A 21,718-nucleotide genomic window follows, 5' to 3' on the forward strand; every position below is an offset into this window, starting at 1 on the left:
ATCAGGCTGCAATAATATCTAATTACAGATCAGGACAGTTAGAGGAGAGTAGAGCTAGACTGACATAGACATAACCCTGACAGGTCTCAAGACAGTCTATGGTTAATGTATAGGTAGATGACGCAAAAAGATAAAAGTAGACAGACATAAAAGTTTTATTTGGGTCAGACTAATTCTCATTACTTATTTGTTCGTAATCAAAGTCATTCAAATTGCTCAATGGCAAAAAGGAACTCGTTAACCTTATTTAAGGTTAATGAACGTTGACACTGAAAAGTAAAACTTGTTTTTGTTGCTGGTTCCAGTGGATAAAAAGTCCAAGCATATCAGTGGAGACATCATCAAATGATTAACCTCAGTATCTACATTTACAGCTGCAGAATGTAATGTTAGAAAGCAACTGTTCTATTTAAACAAAGAATAAGTAAAATAATGGCTGGGATGGTTAGCCAAAAATGTTATGATAATAAGTTTACACATGATTTGATGTCACAATAAATGTCAAGACATTAGTTCTTTCTGGTTTTAAAGCTGGTCTTTAGTTATGTTTGAAAGTTGAAGAAAACAGATGGTTATATGTGGTTTTAAACCGTTTAATAGTCAGAACATTTAAAAAAAAAAAAAATCTTTAGGTACAACAATAAAAATGAAATTGTTTCATGTCAAAGCAATCATGAGTAAAAATGATATAAAGTTGTGTTGTTAGATCTAATCCTCTTCCACATAGATCAGAGCTGGGTGACATGGGCCACAAAAAAAAAAAAAAAAAAAATCTAATTATTATTATCTAATTATTATTAATTATTTTCAGTGTTTTGGATGAATTCTAATTTAATAGATTATGTTCTGGCTACACAAACTGACAACAAAAAATTACTGGAATATACAACTTCTTTGCTATAATTTATGCCAGACACAACCATAGAAACACGTTCACAACTAAAAGATTACAAGATGCATTGAGTTTTTGTAAAGCAAGACATCTCCATCTCAGTTTTGCAATTTAGAAATTTTTAATTATTTAAACCTCGATTGATCAAATTAATTAATATTTTATCCTGCGCTAATTGTGATAACCCTAATTGCTGATCTCAAAGAGAAATGATTATATTTTATAAACAATTATATCACAGTAATTATCATTGTTTTATGCCTAGCCATGATCATAGATCACACATTTTAATGCTTTACTTACTTTAGTTACTTTGCATTTTATTTTACTGTAAGAGACATTAATGTCATGAGCCCGACAGCACTGTTTTCTGTTGCTGCTGTGTAGAACTATCTTTAATAATACAACATATTTCAACACAAAAATCAAGGTTGTGTTTGTTTACTCAAGGATTATAAACTAATATATCACTTGTTGCTTTTTTCTATCCCAGAGGATGTACTGTGATTGAGGAGAGCTACCTATCACACTTCATTTTGTGATTAAATGAATTAAGTAATTTCTTTTCTCAGCAATTTATTAGATGAAACCATTAGATTTACAAGTGCTGAGATTGTTGCCATGTGTCTCACTGTGGGTGCTACATACATGAGTCTTATATGAACGTTAAAGATGTTTATCAATGTAAATTCTGTTGCAGTTTTGTTGACAATAAGCCCTTCTGGAAGAGCTAATGCTGTAATACAAGAGTACATGGGCATCTGAAAAACAAACATTAGATAAATCACATTTAACAAAATTATTTTCAGGTGTAGTATATGAAACTTGATGAACATTGCATGCAGGTTTGACAAGTTTGCACAGGAGTGTTTGTTAGGTAAAAGGTGGAAAAGTGTTCTGCATCACATCTGACGAACCTCTTTAGAAAAAAGCTGAGAATGGACTGGCGATGACGACATAATTAAGTTGCATTTTAGTAAGGTGCCTGCGCCATCTGGTGGAGATTAATGGAACTACCCTGACTAGAAGTTTACAGAAGTGTGGAATTTACTCATTCATTCATTTTCTGAACCTGCTTTATCCTCACTAGGGTCATGGGGCCGCTGGAGCCAATCCCAGCTATATATGGGTGAGATTTAATCAATAAAATGTAATTTACTGTACAAAAATATTTCATTAATTTGAAGAGTATATACTATATATATGTAACAGAAGATGTACTATGTTGTTATGAACACACAGTAAGACACTGCAGCAAATTCAACAGGATATTAGCAGTTCTTAAGTGTTATACTTGGGTTACCCTGAAATGAACTTAGAATCAATATAAAGATCATCAGGTGTCAGTATCCATAGTAGTTTTATCTTTGTATTAACATCAAATGGTTAACCCATTATTATAGTCAGCACAAAATGTAAATATTGTTCATGAAATCAGTCCATCTGAATTCAGCTCAACAGTTGCATAGATTGAATCTCTTTTTTGCTGTTTCTTGAGCGTCCGTTATGTAATTTAAGTCTATCCCCAGTGTGGTGTTACTATGGTGAGGGGCTCTCGGTTTTGTCCATTGATTATCGGCCACGGGTTGAAGTACGGGAAAACTGGCTCCTTGAATTTTGCATCATAGAAGGTGAAGAGGTGGCTCATGTCTCCTGCATCATAAAACGCCACTTCACCACGCCCGTAGTCCAAATAGACCCCGACCCTCTTGGGGGGTTTGGATGGATACAACAAGCTATCCTCTGAGTCGGTGCATGCCTCATATTCACTCGCACCATTACCGTCATCCCTCAGCACCAGGGTCCAGAAACCATCATCAGGGCAGAGGCTGATCTCCTCCTTCCTGTTGACAGATGCCGAGGCCACACCCAGACCCCACGCTGTTTTGGAGCCCACCTCCACCTCCCAGTAATGTCGGCCTGAGGAGAACGCTTCGGAGCCAAGCACGATGTTGTAGCGGGTGAAGCGCTCAGGATTGTTGGGTAAGTTGGGCTGGATTTTGCCCACCTGGACACTGGTGTGACATGGAGAAACCCACAGGCAGGGGTAGGCGGTGTCAGGGTTGAGGGTCACCGCTGTGATGGCTGGAAGGGAAGAAATGGTAGAAAGAGAGTGAGTGTAACAACAGACGTATGTTTACAGCGAGAAGAAAATCCTTGGCAGTGACCTTCAATAAGATACTGAATGCCTACCTCATTTAGTGTAAGACGAGCTAGATAAGAGCATCAGCTACAATGGACACAAATAAATTTTAAATGGTTTACTGTGGCAAGATGGATAACTATGACGCAACTAAATTCAGACCTGTTCGTCAGTGTCCCTGCCCTTGGTTACGCCTTCAGGGACATAGTATCACGGCATGTCACTGGCTTTATTTACACTGAGACAAAGCCTTCAATCACCTGACGTCTGCCAAGTGACAAGATGAATAAGTTAAGAGAACAAACCAGCTCATTTTTACAAATCTTTCTGCCTTTGCATGAGAATACAAAACAACCAAAATGTCTTCAGTGGATACTGTGTATGTGCCTTCTGTGGTTTTAGAGCAGCTTTAAAGTCTAACTCGTTATTTACTCATTTTACAAAGTGTGGGTAAAGTGTCTAAAGTGTGTTACAGTCTCTGTGTTTAGCATAGACATCAGGTTTCTCAACTTGTGGGTCATGATCAAGAAGTGGAATTCAGACTTGTTCTGAATTGATGGAGTGTACGAACCAACAAATGTTTTCACCTAAAGTTCCAAAGCTTTTAACTGAAGAATCACACGGCCAAAACTAATCAATGAGCACACTAATACTCCAATCATTGTCTGATTTCTGGCGTTATCAGATTATTTAAGTGTTCATGTAAAACAGGATAATCTGATATGTTTTATCAGATAACGGCATTTGTTTGATTTTGAGAACCCTGGATTTCTCCCCAATACTCCGATGTCTTCCTGCAAGTACACAGGTTTATCTGATTTATTTCATTCTTTTACGTCTGCGTGTGTGTAAACACAATTACAACTAGAAGCACTCGGAGAGCGCAGACCTCCACCAAGGCTGATCAGTGGCCCCCCCTGTGGGCCCCCCCCACGCCAAGGAGGTTATGTTTTGGCCAGGGTTTGTTTGTTTGTTTGTTTGTTTGTCTGTCTGTCTGTTTGTCTGTCCGTTAGTGTGCAACATAACTCAAAAAGTTATGGACAGATTTTGATGAAATTTTCAGGGTTTGTTGGAAATGGGCCCCCCCGTGGGCCCCCCCACCCCCGATCACCACCAAAATTCAATCATTTCTTCCTTATCCCATTTCCAACAAACCTTGAAAATTTCATCAAAATCTGTCCATAACTTTTTGAGTTATGTTGCACACTAACGGACAGACAAACAGACAGACAGACAAACAAACAAACAAACCCTTGCAAAAACATAACCTCCTTGGTGGAGGTAATCATAGCAAATGGAAGTGATGTGGTCTAACATGAGTGGAACACAACAGGAAGTTTGAGTCCATCATCACTATGTACGTATGTAGTTCTAAAGAAATCTGATAATGGACTAGAACATCTAAACCACAGTTAATCGGTTATCCCATTTCTTAAGTGCATGTAAAGGTGTCAGATCTGATTATTACAATTATCTGATAACTCCCAGTTACTGGATTTTTATGGTCATGTAAACAGGCTCAATGACATCATATTTGAAAGGTAATAACATCTAGTTTCAGAAAAATTACCTTTATAGTATGTGGCTAAAATACAACCTGAACCACATCAGGTTGAATTTTGCTGAAACTGTGTTTTTTTCCCTTGTTTTTTTTTTTTTTTTTTTAAATAGGAATATAATGGACCAGTAATATGACTAAGCTTTCTAAGAAGGTACAGGATGCCTATTTTTTTTTTTTTTTTTTGGAATTCAAGTTTTTATTAAACTTTCAAAGGCTTGGTACATGGCACACTTATTATGTTTCTCCATACAGGAACAGGTAGTATATAATTAACAATTAACTCCAGCGACAGACGAAACATATTTTTTGTTTCATAAACATAAAAGATCAAAGGTAAAAGACAGGCAGCAAATACAAAAGAAGGTGGATACATAATAATATCAACCAATACGTATCTGTATACACACGCCTGTACATGCACTCGTATATGCATACCTATCTACCTTTATGTCATCCCAAAACCTGTCCCAAAGGGTCACCCCCTCCCCTCTGTCCTCACTTAATCTACTAAGCATACATTCATAGGACACAGTTTCAGGATGCCTATATTGACAAAAAGTGTTATTGTACTTAATAGAAAATGGTGACTGGAATGCTAGCTGGAATAGAGAAGTTAGATGTTACCTGATGTCAGACTTGCTTTGTCAGATGAGTGTAAATATGTACAGTACGCTGACTGTTGAAGCATTTGATTAAAATGGGACAGAATAAGTTTACATTGATGTTTGTAAGGATGACCCTAAGTATGTAACACATAACTTTATGCACACTGGTGATAAAAAAAAAAAGATTGCAACCCAAAGAAACAGTCTGCACAAAACAGCCTGATTTGAAGACTTCACTTATGTTGTATGAAAACAATTAGGCAGTTCATTTTCCTCTGATTCATCAGAATGATCAGGACCCATGTGTGTTGAATTAGTTTCCTATTAGAGTGACATGCTCTGAATACAAAGATCAAAATGTTCTCCTTAAAAAGTGACACTGTGATGTGCTTCCTAGTCTATGCTTGAAAAATAAATATGCTTGTTCTGAATTTTACAAAACTGGGCCACAGCATGACCAATGATGACCACTGATCTCAAGGAAATGTCAGCTACTTGTAAACAGTTACCGGGCTAACAAACAGACCATATAATATAATACCATTAATGTAACATTAATGGTTACATGCCAACGGGCTGGTTATTGTAATTAAGTACGGGTAAACTTCATGAAACACCTGCATGACAGAATCCTTTTACGGTCTTTGGTGTTAGTGTAACTTTGATCTACTGCCAGGAAAAAAATACATACACCCCTCACCTGTCACTTTAAGCTGCCACAACATTAAATGCACATACCTTTAAATCTTGAATGGGTAACAGTTGTTATGAACAGGTAAATTAACTATAGAGACCAAAACCATTTGTAATATCTGATGTTTACCAGACAAGACGATGCAAAATACAGAGTAGTACATGTAGGATCCAGTGTTTTGTTTCATCTGAAGTCAAAATCATGGAGCACCAGAGGAAAAGTTGTCTTACAGTGTGTTCAGGAGGTGTGTGTGCAGTAGACTGTACCTGGCTGAAAAACAGAGCACATTTTCCTCCATGTCCTGTACTGCAGAGGGCCCAGGAACTCTCCTGACTCCAGATCCACACCCACCTCTGGGGGGCACTCAAACAGGCTCTCAGCCCTAAAAGACAGAGACAAAGTCAATTTGAGCCAATACAGGAACCTACAGTGAAAGCACAATAATGCTTGTTTATTATCCCACCCCCCAAAGGGTAGGCAAGGGGTATTGTTTTTGGTTTGATTTGTTTGTTTGTTTCTTTGTTAACACTCTCGCAGCAAAACTATTGATTGAATTCATACCAAATTGGGTTTATAAATTGCCAGTGACCCAGAATAGATCTGATTATATTTTGGGAAAAGCAGGTCAAACTTCACATTTTTTGTACATTTTTTTAAATCTTTTTTTTCTCCCATTTACTTATAATGGGCAAAATCTGAAACGTCTATAAAAACATCCATTTTGTTTCAATTTATTTCAAACTTCGCACATATATGGAGACAACTGATATGCTAACATCACCACATGGATAGACATGATACGCTACAATACATGCGAAGGGTGGGATTTATTGTGCCTGACACCACTTGTTTATGTATGTATTTATTTATTTTTGTGATTCATATGATGGGTTAACATTGTTCATTGGTGTATTTGTTACATAGAACATTTTATTTATCCACTGACTACACCAAATAATATATAATGTAATTGAATAAATTTCACTAACGGTTGGGATCATGAAATGTCTACAAATATCAGCTGACCTGGGTACACATTAGTATAGCAACAATAGCTCGCAAATTGCATTGCAACTCAAACTATGTGTCACCAATTTATACAGTTAATCTCCTAAAATGAAACTGTCAGATATAGACTCCAGGTAACATGGTCAGGGTTACTGACTCATGCACATTTGTTTAGCACCCATTAGGCTGTTACCGTGTACAAAGATAAGTGGCTTAACCACAATCATGCCCAAACGTCCTGTTATGACCTGACATGTAAGTCATTACGGGACAAACAGCCGGCTCCTTGTGACTCATGACAGTTAAACAACAATCATGTGGAGAAATAAGAAGAGATGACTTGGAGATGATGCAGTTACTCAAGAAGAAATGACTGTAGTCACACAGTTTGTCAAACAGGTCATGGTACATGATTACAATAGCATACTCACCCTCCAATGAAATCTTTGATTCCCTGGAAAAGAGCAGATCAAAACATGTTCATGAACGGACATATTACAGTCTTTGCTGAAACATGCACTTCTTGGGTGTCTCATCAAACACGCTGTTGATAATGATCATTTATCCATTATCCATTCACTACCCTCTTTTTTTTCTCACCTTGAGATGTTCAGGGTTATCTTCCTCTCTCAGTTTTGCACACAGCTCATCAGCTGTTTTTTCCAGCTGGCTGATTTGCTCTGTAGCTTTAGTTAAAGCCTCCTCCAGCTGATTCAGTTTCTCCTCTTTCTGCCTCTGCAATTGTTCCTTTATGCGCTGCTCCTCCTGAAGAAGGAACTCCCTCAGACGGCCCAGCTCTGCAGTGACCTGCTCCTCTAGATCTCCTGCTCGCTCCTGAAACACAGACGGTCAGCAACAACATCAAGTAAAAGAAGAGTTAGTGACATGAATAAAAGCATAAATGTGGACATACTTTGGATTATTTACTGTGTATGAGGCTGATATCAACAAGAGAATAAACCCTAGAAAATGACAGTGTCAGTAAAACGAGAGGCAGTATTTTATCTACAGAATAATCCAAATTGTCAGGATTTGGTGAAAGACAGAAAGAGAAATTTGCCACAAAAAGTTGCCAAACTTCCTCTCTACCTCATTCACCCACTTCCTGTCAAACCGAGAGAGAAACAGAGAAGTGAAAATATGTGAGTATGCACATAAACTGGGTCAAACAGACAGACAGGAAAACCTACACGCTGACATGTTAAAACAGACAGACAGCTGAAGGCGGGGGTATATACATGCTTATCTGTTGCAGCAGAAACGTGTTTATATCTCAGTTGAACACCCTCACACAGACCCGTACTGAGGTAAATGCTGTTCAAGTGGAAAATGGGAGCTAAACTCTGTGGTGTTATCTCTTCCTATGAGAGAGCGTGGCATGTATCCCAACCTTTTGTACATTCTGTACAAGAGTGTGTGTGTGTGTGTGTGTGTGTGTGTGTGTGTGTGTGTGTGTGTTTCAAAGGCCATGTAAGAAAAATCTGGAATAACCTAACATCTATTTACTATCAGTTCCATTTCATAACCTATTGTTGCATTTACACGACGTGAGAAACATCACATCTGAACCACTTCTGAGTAATAACCTGTTGTGTCATTGCCAGTCACAAGACGACTCATCTGTCTGACAACAGGTAACTGTGGAGGAACGCAGGTGAATGTTGCCTAGCGACCGGAATTTCAGGTTCCATTCAGAAGTTGTTAAAAAAACAGCCCACCCACAGTTGACTAGAAAGTAGGGGCTGCCAGGTATAAGTGTGGAATAGAAATGATGGTTATCATTTTTGCTAATAAAAGATAATGGGGAAAAAATACAACCACTTTTTTGCGTGTCCACTTTTTTCTCTTCATTTTATGAAAGAACATACAGTTCAGTTAGATTTTTAAGGGTCTGTCTCCTTTTTCCTGTCTTTTATTCCATTGTACGACATCAAGCTTTATTTAACTTACTGTGTGTATTTTAAAAAGAGGACTTAAGGGGATGTACAACACAGTGTTAATATTTCAACATAATATTTCTTCGACCAGATGAAACTTCTCTGTTTTCATTCCTTTAACAGTAATTGTAAGTCATCCATAATATTTGTCTAATATTATCCAAGAAGCTCATTATACTGCTCATTCTGTTGCAACCATGATGCAAACAGACACAAGTATCTTCATACCTTAATGAGAAGAATCTTTTCATTTGTTTGCCTTTGGAAAAGCGCGGCTTCTTCTGCCTGGAACTGAACCCTCTGTAGAGCAACAGACAGCTTATCCTGTTGGAAACAGCACAAATGGGTAATTACATGCAGTTACAGTCATGTCCCAGTAAACAACTTACACTTGACTTGAAGAGTTAATTTAACTGGAGCCTGGATCTGAACAACAAGCTTTAATAGGAGTCGTATGATGCTCAGTTTTCCCAAACCGGACTCTCTGGCCTACAGAGTCACACTGTGAGGCCTCTTAGAGCAAATGGATTGTCAACAAGTTTAAAAGAGGTCACACTGGTTCGCAGAATTCCTTTAAAACACAGGAATTCAGCCTTTGGGTATGTAAAGACTACTGAGGCAAACAAGGATTTGGTTTTGAAAAGTAACTGCCACAGGATCTGCTTTCAAAGCCCTGTTTGTTAACAACGGATCAGGCAAAGCAGATTGTAGTTTAATCAAAACATAAGCTTGACTGACTCAAATATTTCACATGTATTATCTGCCAGGAACAAGGAGTGTCATATGGCTTGGTGGAGTATGGCACTCCTTAAAACCTCTGTCAGAGTCTGTAAGTTTAACTCATAAAGACCTAAACAACTGCCAGAGACCAACAGCATCTACTGATCTACAGAGTTTAATACCTGTTGAGGCACTAATCATATTAATACATGTAAATAATTGAGGTAATAATGCAATTTGTTATCATATATGACCCCTCTGGAGGTTCAGAGGCTCTGTAGTGACTGTGGAAACACTGTCATCTTCTACAGCATTGATTCACCAGTGAAATCCATGGAGTTTGACAAGTGATAGCAGATGGAAACACTTGTTTTATGTTCTGTTGATGATATATTTTACTGAAAAAGTCCATCTTTCATCAGTTTTCTCTGCTTTGATATAACAATCTTTGCATTTACTCTGAGTTTTTATGAGCATCTACATGATCAGTGAATTAAATATAGAAAAATACCTGATTTACAATGTAAAAGGCAAAATGAAGAGGATAATAGAATAATAAATGATGATAAATTACTTAAGAAAAGTTAGATTTAGAGAAAAAGTTATCACAGAAGTAGTCCTGGGCCTTTAATGGTTAATCAGCTGGTTAAAAAAAGAAAGAATGGAATTATTGGGGAAATTACAATACACTGTCATAGATTTAACTGACAGTTTAATGATCATCCTGGAGTAAAGTCCAGCAGTCTGGGCTTCCTGATCAAGTACTAAATAATTTCAGAGGCCAGATGACAAACTAAGGTAAATACAGAAGAGGTTTAGGGCCACTGGGAAAACAAATTATTCTGAGAAAGAAAAAGTCAGAATTCTGACATTTTTCCTGAGAATTTTGACTTTAATCTCAGAATTCTGACTTTTTTTCATCAGAATTCTGACTGTTTTAAAGTTGTTGTTTTTTTCTTTTAAATTATTATTCTGAGAAAAAAAATCAGAATTCTGAGATTAAAGTCTCTATTCTGACTTTTTTCTCAGAATAATAATAAAAATATACTATATTGGACCTTATTTATTTATCCCTCCCCCCCAGAGGTCCCCTTCCGCAGGTGAAGGCCTGCAGTACCTTGTAGTTCTCAAAGGCCTCGTTGATGGGGATGACATTGTGGGTCTTGTGGTCCCTGGACATGCCACACACCAGGCAGATGGGCAGCTGGTCGTCCTCACAGTACAGCTTCAGCTTCTCCTCATGCTCCTCACACATGTCCATACACAACCGAGGCCAGTGTCCGATGGACGAGGCCACGCTGCTCATACTGGACCCGGGCTCGCGCTCCTCCGGTTCCTCGAACGCACCTTCCGGGTCCCACGCCGTGACGCCCGCGGCCGTGTCCATGGCGCGAGCTCTGCGCACGCTGTCCACGACGTTACACAGCAGAGAGTTGGGTCTGAGTTTACGGGAGCAGGACTTCCTACACTTGGGGCAGTTGGACAGCTCGTCCGCTTTGGCTTCCCAGCACTGGATGATGCACACCTGGCAGAAGTGATGTCCGCACTCCAGGATCACCGGCTCCCGGAACAGCTCCAGACACACCGGGCAGGTCAGCTCCGACTGCAGCTCCTCAAGCGCGCTGGACTCCGCCATTCTCATCCGCGGACATAGTCCACGAAAAACTCTGAACTAGTCAGAGGACCGGACTGTTCTTCCCTTCACAGACACGGAGGGAGTGGTCTGACACTGTGGCAGCACTCAACATGTTTTCACGGAAGAGAGTGGAGGCGTGCAGCGACACGATAAACCTGCACGACTGCAAGACCAAGCCCCGACACTGCAGTTTACCATCACATTCATGTAATTTACCATCACATTCATTATGTCCCCAGCAAACTGGGTTTATTAAGGCTCACATTAGGACTCACTGACGCTTTCTATACTGTAGGGGCGTCTAAGTAATTATACAGCCTAATATCATCTGGAGAAGAATAAGCTATACATTGTGTCAACTCCAAACTTTTCTCTGTTTTAGAGTGAAAAAAGTAAAATTACATGATGAAAATGATCTGTTCTCTTCTCCAGTAGTAATAACTGAGAAAAGGTGCTTTCGTTGGAAACAGTCAAAACAAAAAAACTATTTAACCTATTTATTTCCAGATCAGCTCCAACATTAAGTCAAAAATACACTGTTCAAACAAATGTGACTGTTAAGCGCAAAAAATGTGCCAATGAAACCCAATCAAAACTCAAAGTTACATCAGCGGTCCTCAATAGAGGTGGCCATGGACCACTAGGGGGCCTCAGAGAGCTACCGGGAGGGGGATGTAAAAAATAAATAAATAAAATTTTATATGTGTGTGTGTATATATATACATATATATATATATATATATATATATATATATATATATATATATATATATATATACACACACACACACACACACCCCTCATCATTTTTATATACAATGTAAAATATACTGCATCTGGGTGCCGATCTGGTGTTTTGCCTTGGAATTTACCTTTTTTTTTTTTTTTTTTGTACTTTATTTCAAAGAATACAGTTAAAGAGCAAACATACAATCGACAAGGCCACAAGAACTTCCAACAAGCTTAACCTACAAACACAAACAAATGAATACAAAGGGATTCTTTAACAACAATTCTTTGTTTAAAAAAAAAAAAAAAGTTCTTCATATAGTTTGACAGTCTTATCACATCTGGGGGAGTCTATAAGCTTAATACTGCATATGTGATGTTCAAATTCAGCCAGGAGTCTATGTAAACTGGAGGTCATATTCTACACTCTCCATTTATGGATATGGAATTTACCAAACAATATTAATAAGATAACAATGTACTCAATGCTGCTCTCTTAGTGAATAAAACATGTAATAACAGACTTACAATCAATTACATTGGGGTGTCTGACTTTACACTATATATATCTTACCAATTTAGTCCAGAGGGTAATAGAGTAGTTCCACTGATAGAACAAGTGTATTAAAGTGTCATCCTTGCCTTGGAATTGATCATTTTTATTACTCTCCACCAGATGGTGACATTTTGACCATATTCCAAATTATGGGAAACAAAAAAACAACAACAACCTGGTATTTCCACTAGATGGTACTGATTTCCCTCACCCTTAAGCTTTAATCCCGAAAAGTAGTTGTTTGGATGTGAGTGTAATAATTTGACACAAAACTTAACTTTGTAGAGAATACATGTATACATCATATTTTCAATAATATCTGTCATTAGGTCAGATGTACATGGAAAAAAAAATAGCTCAGTGAAAGTACAAAATAATATTAGTATTTGTTTTTTATTAATGTTTGTTTTTTTCTACCTTCTGAAAAACACTTTTGTGCTTAGAAGTATGAGTGACTGTTTGACATAGCACAAAAATAATAATAATGCTGCATAATCAATGACATAATTTATCTGTAATAATTCTAAAAAAAATACATCTAGTATATTGCACACTACAGTGCAAAAACTATGAAAGAGTACACCAGGGATGTTTGTTTTGTCTCACAAAAATGAATATACTTGTTCTTTAAGGAAAGTTAAAGTGTTATGGTAAATATAAGTATTAAATCATGTTGTTCTTGAACTATAAAAGCCACAGTTTGATATCCGGACCAGTACCTGCGGTACCATAACGTCACGGTTCCTACTGTACCAGAAAACACACTTGGAGCAACTGTATGATGCTTTTTTTTTCTTGCTGATGTTATAAAACACACACACATTGCTACAGCTGTGCAGCCACACATCAGTGGCCATCACCCTGTATCTGTCCCACGGTTAGGTTTAGGGTTAAGGTTAGGGTTAGGTTTAGGGCTCCCGGACCTCTGTCCATTAGAACGGTGACGTTGCCTCCGAGATGTAGAACAGTGGTGATTTCTCATAGACTGCAAGGGAAGCCCGGCTTCCCCTAAAATTACAAAATTAAATGGTTAAATATGTACGGTTGTGTTGACATTTCATTGACTACAAATGTGTTAGAAACACATTCATCTCACAGACGAGTTCGTTCAGAATCAGCTTTATCACAAATTAACTGACTCGATGTTGTTCACTTCTCATACATTCCCACTGCCCTGTTTTTTCATACAATCTCTGCTCAGTGCATTTGCCCTTAGACGCCCAGCGGCAATGGACTTCAATGGGACTGAGTGGAACAGTTTTTTTTCATTGCCTCAAAACTGGACAGTAATTGGATAAATGCCATGATATTGTTCTGCCCCCGGACGCCTCTGGGGGTGAATGGAGCTGTGGGCGGAGCTCGGGTGGGCTGGACACCAGAATACCACGTGCTGATTGGAGGATCAGTTGAAAGGCTGATTCCTGTTTGATTGACAGCTAGTTTGATATAATCCTTCACTTGACAGAGTTCAGTTTCATACTGTTGCACATTCTGCTGTGAAATCAAGAGAGAAATCACTATGAAATTACTTGTTCATTTCTTGCACTGTAAATAAAACACACTCATTATACTTCCTTGTTTCAATTTAACATAATTTCAACGTTTTCTTGTTTACTTGGTACGATATGACCATTTTCTTAAAAAGGAACGGAGGGCTGAATTTATGTTTAAATAACTTGACATTTTTTTATGTAAGCCGACAATGAGCTTCCCCTCTCTGAAAGACGAGCAGCCGCCACTGATGTAGAATGTGTTTTATAACAGAAAAACACATATTTCAGCACCACTGAGTTGTAGTTCCTCTCTGTTTAACCTGGCGCTTTGGAGTTGGATTTTGGAGATCTGAGCACCGATCAGCTGATCTGTTGCACAGCTGTAGCAGTGTGTGTGTTTTATAACATCAGCAAGAAAAAAAGCATCATACAGTTGCTCCGGGTGTGTTTTCTGGTTTTGTAGGAACCGTGGGCTGTGACCGCGGGTACCGGTCCACACTAATGTTTAAATCCTAGCCCTGTGTTGTAAACGCCTCCCTGTAACTCACTCATTCCGTTCTCTGCTCAGACTGTGAATGTACAGGCTCTAACTGACGCTATTTAGTGTAATTCATCACTTATGAGATACATTTCAGTTTCACAGAGCAATAGACTATCAACTTACCTCCCAGTAACATAACACAACAGAGAAGTGGGTTTAACGTGGAAACTGTAGCCGGTGCTGGAGCCAGGTCAAACCCACCAATAGAAACTCTTCTCTCATCCATCAGTGTAGGCCCCGCCCATTGAGTGCAGTTAAATTCGCAAGCAAAATGTTTGAAGTTGCAAGCAAAAAGGAGTGATTTATAAGCAAAATGATCTTTTTTTTATTGCCACTTAATATCTTTTGCTTTCAAATTTTGTTTTTGGTTGCAAATCTATTCTTTTTAATTGATGAATAAAGAAACAAATGTTTCTCCATACAAATTTCTCCATACACTTACACTTAAAACCAGATGTATTTAAAAGGAAAAACATTTCTGTTAATATTTTGAAAAGTCTTAAGATAACATTTTAAGAGATGATTTTTAACTCCACTAGTTTAACCATTTCTTCATTTTTATGTTAATGTAAAAGCAATTTGTTAGAGGACATTTTCTAACTTTTTTTTTTTTGGGGTTACTATCATTGGTTACTATATTTACAGCCCATTGCAATCCACACCAACCAAAATATGTTTTGGTTTTTTAGTACAAGTGAAGACAACAAAAAATACAGAAAATTTGAAGCATTTTTCAGTCTGTGAAGAACTGAACCATAGTGACCATGTACTGTTGAACTATACTAAACAAAATACAACAGTTAATCTCCTCATTTCCCAAGTGACTAAAACATGAATTAAAAGGAAGGGCAGTGTACCCCAGCTGTAAACATACTGGCCTCCCTTTTACTTCTGAGTGTGTTGTAGGCGTCAAAATTATTTCTTTCATATTACAAACTACAATTAAATTTGTCAGTGAAGACACTAATGTTTTCTTTATAGTTCTGTTAAATAAAGATTCAAACAAATTTAAATTTTAAATCAAATGTGTTTATTCCATTTTGATAATATTCAATAATTTTCTGCACATAGGCTTTATTATCGATACTGCACAGGGTAAGACTGCACTTTATTCAGGACAGGAGTGACTGAAACAGATGGTCCAGAAAGAAACATTAACAGAGTGATGTTTTATTTTATGTGCAATGTTTATAGAGCTGTTTTATTGAGAGTTTCTCGTAGGAAGGTCATACACGGAGTGGCATAACCAGGTAGCAGGCAAAGTGTACAGGAACATCTGTACTGAGTATGGACTAGAGGTCCCAGGGCCAAGATGGGAGACACCCCTGGAGATGATGGAGAACAAATTAGGAAAGATCCTGTGGGACTTCCAGATCCAGATCGACAAAATGGTGATGGCCAATCAGTCTGACATAGTGTTGGTTGATAAACACCAGAAGACAGTGGTAGTGAAAGATGTAGCAATCCCAAACAATAGCAACATCAAAAAGAAAGAACACAGGAAGCTCAAGAAATACCAAGAGCTAAAGGAGGAGCTAGAGAAAATGTGATGTGTGAAGGCAATAGAGGTATAGGAACTGATCAGGGCAGTGGGGGCAATAACCCCCAAAGTGGTTGGATGACTACATCAGATTTTATGACCCATATCTGAGATGTTCATCCAAAACCGTTTATACTGTATAGAGTTACTCCTGTATACGCAATGCTCAGAAATGACTTTGTTTATGGCTACACATTACCCTCGGTAACCTTGACTGTTAAGTTATCCTAAAAGGACACATACCATCATAGAAAATGTTTATGTTACTCAGTATAATACCAAGTGTCTCTTGGGTGGGAGGGAAATATATAGAAGTGTTGGTCTATATAAAGGAGGACAGAGACGCAGTGGTTTGTGAAAGCATTTGGAGAGATCCACTGAGAATAACAAGTAACATTTTAAGGTGAGAAATGTTACATTACTTAGTTTTTTTGAGTTTCTCCCTGTGCTAGAATTCCTAACTTAGTGAAATAAATGATAGTGCTGATAGGAAGGATGGTTCTGATTTTGTAGAAATGAGGGTCTGGATAAGTTAGTGTCAGCATTTATTTTTTTCTTCCTCATAAAACAACTTTTTTTAATCTGACTATTTTATTCCTTCTTTTGCAGGTGAAGTGACAGACTCCATCTTTGTGAATCTTAACTGTGAATAGTACCTGTGCAGGATCATGGCATGTTTGGACAAATGTTTGCCAGTGCGTCGCTGGCTCACCTTTGTTACTGGTCTGGTGGAGTGTCTGTGCTTTGCGGGAATTGTATTTGGATGGGCTTCACTTGTGTTTGTGCTCAAGATGGAGGGATACTTCAGCTCTCTTTGCCAAAACTAACAGAAGTCAACATAACAGATGTTAACGTCACAGGAGTCAATGGAACAGATGTGTTAGGTCAGTTGAGTCAGATTCTTCTTTAAATTGTGCATTACTGCAAAAGGTACAAATATTTGATTCACTTCCAAATGAAAGTGGCAATGTCTTCCATTGGGATTTTCTTTCATGATTTTCACTTTTGGTAATTTGTCTCATTTTTTGTTTCTCTGACAGATTGTGGGGAACAGGATGAACAGTTCTCACTCATTTTCACTATGGCTTCTGTTTTATTAAATCTTCTGACATTTTCCAGTGGATTAGTCTTTGACTGGTTCGGCACGACAGTAGCTAAGCTCTGTAGAATGTGAGTTTAATAACTCCTGACTTACATGAAGACAGTAATGCAAATCATAGTAAAGATTCACTTATTTTAAAGAGTCATAGAAGGTTAGTAATTCATAACAGTAAAGAAGAAAGAATGGAGTTGCTGAATCTACTGTTTAACCAACAGTGCATCAAGACAGGGGTACAAAGAGTAAAAAAATACTCACACCTAATTCCATAATATCAGACTGGACACAGTGGACTTTTCACTGATCAGGCTTTGACTGCTTTTATGTGAACATCTGACTCATGTAATCTTAATGCACGTGATGTTATTATTAGACACCCATCAAGTAACCAGGGACATAAACAACAACAATGTAACTGTTTTGAATACAGTGGCAAGGCAGCAATTTGAGTTTTTTTCCTTTGTTGTAATTGTTTGTAGTATTTTTCAGTGAATAATCAAACACACACACACACAAACACACACATATATGTGTGTGTGTGTGTGTGTGTGTGCGTGCGTGCGTGCGTGCGTGTGTGTGTAAGGAGACGACCAAAACGTGCATCAGTAGATGGCAGGGGTTCATTTTCAAGTACAAAATACAAAATAGGAAAATCAAAACTCACGTTCTCCAAAAACAGCCAACCCATTGTTTTGCACATTCCAGTCAGCTGGTTACAACAATCTTAGTTCATCATTTGGTACCATTTGGTGTTTGCTTCTTTTAGTGTTGTTCAGTGTTTAAAAACCTTCAGCTTCTGACTAACCCTTAAACATGAAAAAGAAACACAGACAGTTTGCCCTCAGTAAACATTTTTAGTACAAGGGTTTTTCTCAGTTAGTACCCATGATCTTTTGAGGAAAGAAAAAACAAATGAAACCTTTCCTACTGAAGGTGGGAAATCTGTTTGGTGCACGTCGCTCCACAGTCATCACTCTCTACAACGGGGCCTTTGATTCTTCTGCTGCTCTCTTCCTTGTAATCAAAGTGAGAGACTGTCGTGTATTTAACACAAAAAACTAGGTTTTAACTGTTTGAGTAGACCACTGGAAAAACACAACGGCAGACTTCAGGAAAATCGAACTATTTCCCTTTTATTTTTAAGCATAGCCACACTTACTAATATGCACTGCATCAGGCTCCATTATCACTGAGAGAAGACAAGGGGGAGGACTCAAAGTGGCACAGTACCAATCATATACTGTAACATCAACCCAATCACAGACCTCCTCTAGGTCATTAGCGAAATGGAATGTATTTTCATAAAAAACATAAAATCTCACATTTCTGTGTTGAAAACACCACAGAGACATTTTCCGAAAACCATCATAACTGACAGATTTACATCTCATGTACTAATCTCCACACTGTCTTGTCTTCTATAGTTGTTGCATGAGGTCCATGTCTCCTTCCACATCTCCTTCCACTTTTTATCTGCCTGCAGCGTCATTCACCTGCTCAGAACTCTGTTCCTGATGCCTCAGAACTTCATTCCTTACCCTCTCTCTGAACATTGTACATATGGGTACAAGTCCAAACAGCCACACTTATTGAAAATAACACTTTATCTGTTGATAAACTGAAAATTAGTATTTAAACAGATACAATTTTTCCTCAACTAGTATAACCATTTTTATGTTGGGTTTTTCTAAGACTCTGTATGACTTTATAGACAGTTAAACAGATGTGCAGGCACTGAGGTGCAAAACCTCAAACAATTAATGTAATAAACCACCACACACATGCACACACACACACACTGGCACACACACAAACGCATCTGTAAATAACCCTTTGTTTGCACCCGTCTTTGTTTTGCTAAATGTCTATGTCTTATGAATTCTCTTTTGTTTGTTTATTTGTTTGTTTATTTGTCTTTGTTACTCCTGCTACAATATTTTGTCAAGCACTAAATAATAAAAAATAAATAAATAAATAGAATGAAATAAAATAAAAGTTCAGTAATGCAATTAGCTATCATCATGTATGCACTACCCAGCATTAATTAACACATTGTTTATATATTAGTAAGCTGTTAGTAATGTCTCTAGTAATCATTTACTAATGGGGTTGAGAAGGGTAACTGTCTGCTACTTCTTTCCCAGTGTCATTGTCGGTACCAGTTTCCATCATTGATACGGCACTGGCTCTTTAAATGCACATGAACCACTTCACACCCCACCCCCTCCAGGCTGGTGGCTGTGCTGCTCTGTCCAGTTCAACCAACAACTGAACATTTTAGGTAATCAGCTCTAAATTTGGACATATTTTCAGTATGGACTACAACCACTGCTGCTGACAAACATTTATGGCGTATTCAGAGAAATGTTTGTCGGAAGTCCTGACCTTATATGTGCAAATGTCGTGATGTAACTAGTTATAGACGTAACAAATCAAACAGGAATTAAAACGGGTTGTAGAAATCCACTTGAATTTTGCCAAAATGAATATAAAGATAGCTTTGCAGCACCTGGAGGATTCAAATTCAACGTTTATGAACTATTAGGGTCCAAATACACAAATAAATGTACCAAAGGCTAATCAAAGTGGGTTTAGCAAAATATGATCCTTTTAATATGGCTAAATGCTGCACCAGTATTCACTGATGTATATATTATACATATGTATATACATCAAAAGATTTTACATTTCCAATTTTTATCCATTTTATATATATATATATATATATATATATATATATATATATGTGTGTGTGTGTGTGTGTGTGTGTGTGTGTGTGTGTGTGTGTACATATATATACACACACACACACACATAGATAGATAGATAGATAGATAGATAGATAGATAGATAGATAGATAGATAGATAGATACATAGATAGATAGATAGATAGATAGATAGATAGATAGATAGATAGATAGATAGATAGATAGATAGATAGATAGATAGATAGATAGATAGATAGATAGACAGATAGATATCTTTTTCTCACCCACCTGGGCGGTGTCTCCTTCAGACTTGGGTCCTCTACCAGAGGCCTGGGAGCCTGAGGGTTCTGCGCAGGATCTTAGCTGTTCCTAGGACTGTGCTCTTTTGGACAGACATCTCAGATGTTGTTTCTGGTATCTGCTGGAGCCATCCTCTCAGCTTGAGGGTCACTGCCCCTAGTGCCCCAATCACTACTGGGACCACTGTTGCCTTCACACCCCACATCTTCTCTATCTCCTCTCTCAGCCCTTAGTAATGTATATATATATATATATATATATATATATATATATATATATATATATATATATATATATATATATATATATATATATATATATATATATCATTATTATACATCATATATCATATCATATATCATTATTATACATCGTTATGAAAGCCATTACTAAAAGCCTTTCCAAAAGCATGCTTACAAAGATGAAAAGAAATATGTAATGACAGGATTTTCAATAAAGTCTCATTCTTATTCAAATGGATAAAAATGGGAAATGTAAAACCTTTTGATGTATATTTATTCATCAGTGAATGCTGGTGCAACACTTAGTCATATTAAAGGGGTCATATTTTGCTAAACCCACTATTATTAGTCTTTGGTACATTTATTTGTGTATTTGGGGACCCTAATGGGGACCTAAAATGCTCAGTTGTTGGTTGAACAGGAAAGAGCAGCACAGCCAACAACCTGGAGGGGGTTGGGTGTGATGTGGCTCATTTGGATTTAAAGGGCCAGCGCTCAAAACGACCTTTCTGGTGTCATTACTCAGAAATAGGGTTTATTAGTATAGCGTGAGTATCAAACACACATGCAAAGATATATATATGTGAACACCTGGTACTGTACAACAGAAATGTTTTGAAAAAAAACCCAATTTTTTTGACATGTGTAGTTTCCCTTTGCACCAATTCGGGAAGTTGTTCAGCCTGGCCATGGCTCTGGCTGGACTGTTTGCTTTACTGCAATATCCCTTCATCCTTGTGGAAGACATCCTTAATGGAGACCCTTTATATGTGAGAACATCTTGCATAACAGATAACAACACTTATTAACATATCTATACAAATATCATGATACAGATCTTCCATTGTCTGTAGGTGAACATTGCCCTTACACTGCTCATCCTGTTTCCGTTCATCCATCCCATCTCCGTCTACGTGCATTGTCCTAATCTTGCTTCACAACGAGTCAATGGTAACGCCATTGCTGCCCACTTTCACCTCCAGTCTGTGAACTGAAGCTCAAGAAATACCAAGAGCTAAAGGAGGAGCTAGAGAAAATGTGATGTGTGAAGGCAATAGAGGTCTCAGAACTGATCAGGGCAGTGGGGGCAATAACCCCCAAACTGGATGGATAATTAAATTAGATACCATGACCTATATCTGAGATCATCATCCAAAACTGTTTGTACTCTATAGAGTTACTCCTGTATACATAACATTGCTCAGCAATGACTTTGTTTATGGCTACACATTATCCTCACTAACCTTGATTGTTAAGTTATCCTAAAAGGACACATACCATCATAGAAAATGTTTATATTGCTCAGTATAATA

The 21,718-nt window shown here is 37.8% G+C and overlaps 2 protein-coding genes across 2 annotated transcripts; one reads left to right on the forward strand and one right to left on the reverse strand.

The window, feature by feature from the left end:
• Positions 1–577: 577 nt before the first annotated feature.
• Positions 578–11,329, reverse strand: LOC115427095 (zinc-binding protein A33-like). The gene is made up of 6 exons (XM_030145494.1): positions 10,678–11,329; positions 9,069–9,164; positions 7,504–7,737; positions 7,335–7,357; positions 6,162–6,277; positions 578–2,977 (listed from the first exon to the last, which is right to left on the reverse strand). Exons 1-6 carry the CDS (start codon positions 11,200–11,202, stop codon positions 2,412–2,414), a joined length of 1,560 nt encoding a protein of 519 aa, XP_030001354.1. The 5' UTR covers positions 11,203–11,329; the 3' UTR covers positions 578–2,411.
• On the forward strand, positions 11,295–21,400 carry LOC115426819 (solute carrier family 43 member 3-like). The gene is made up of 8 exons (XM_030145051.1): positions 11,295–11,403; positions 16,665–16,871; positions 17,096–17,225; positions 17,528–17,538; positions 18,053–18,180; positions 18,579–18,718; positions 21,055–21,175; positions 21,260–21,400. The coding sequence occupies exons 2-8, from the start codon at positions 16,724–16,726 to the stop codon at positions 21,398–21,400; spliced, it is 819 nt and encodes a 272-aa protein (XP_030000911.1). The 5' UTR covers positions 11,295–11,403; positions 16,665–16,723.
• The last annotated feature ends 318 nt before the right edge of the window (positions 21,401–21,718 follow it).

The sequence above is a fragment of the Sphaeramia orbicularis genome, chromosome 10 (genome assembly GCF_902148855.1).
Source record: "Sphaeramia orbicularis chromosome 10, fSphaOr1.1, whole genome shotgun sequence".
NCBI classification, from domain to species: domain Eukaryota; kingdom Metazoa; phylum Chordata; class Actinopteri; order Kurtiformes; family Apogonidae; genus Sphaeramia; species Sphaeramia orbicularis.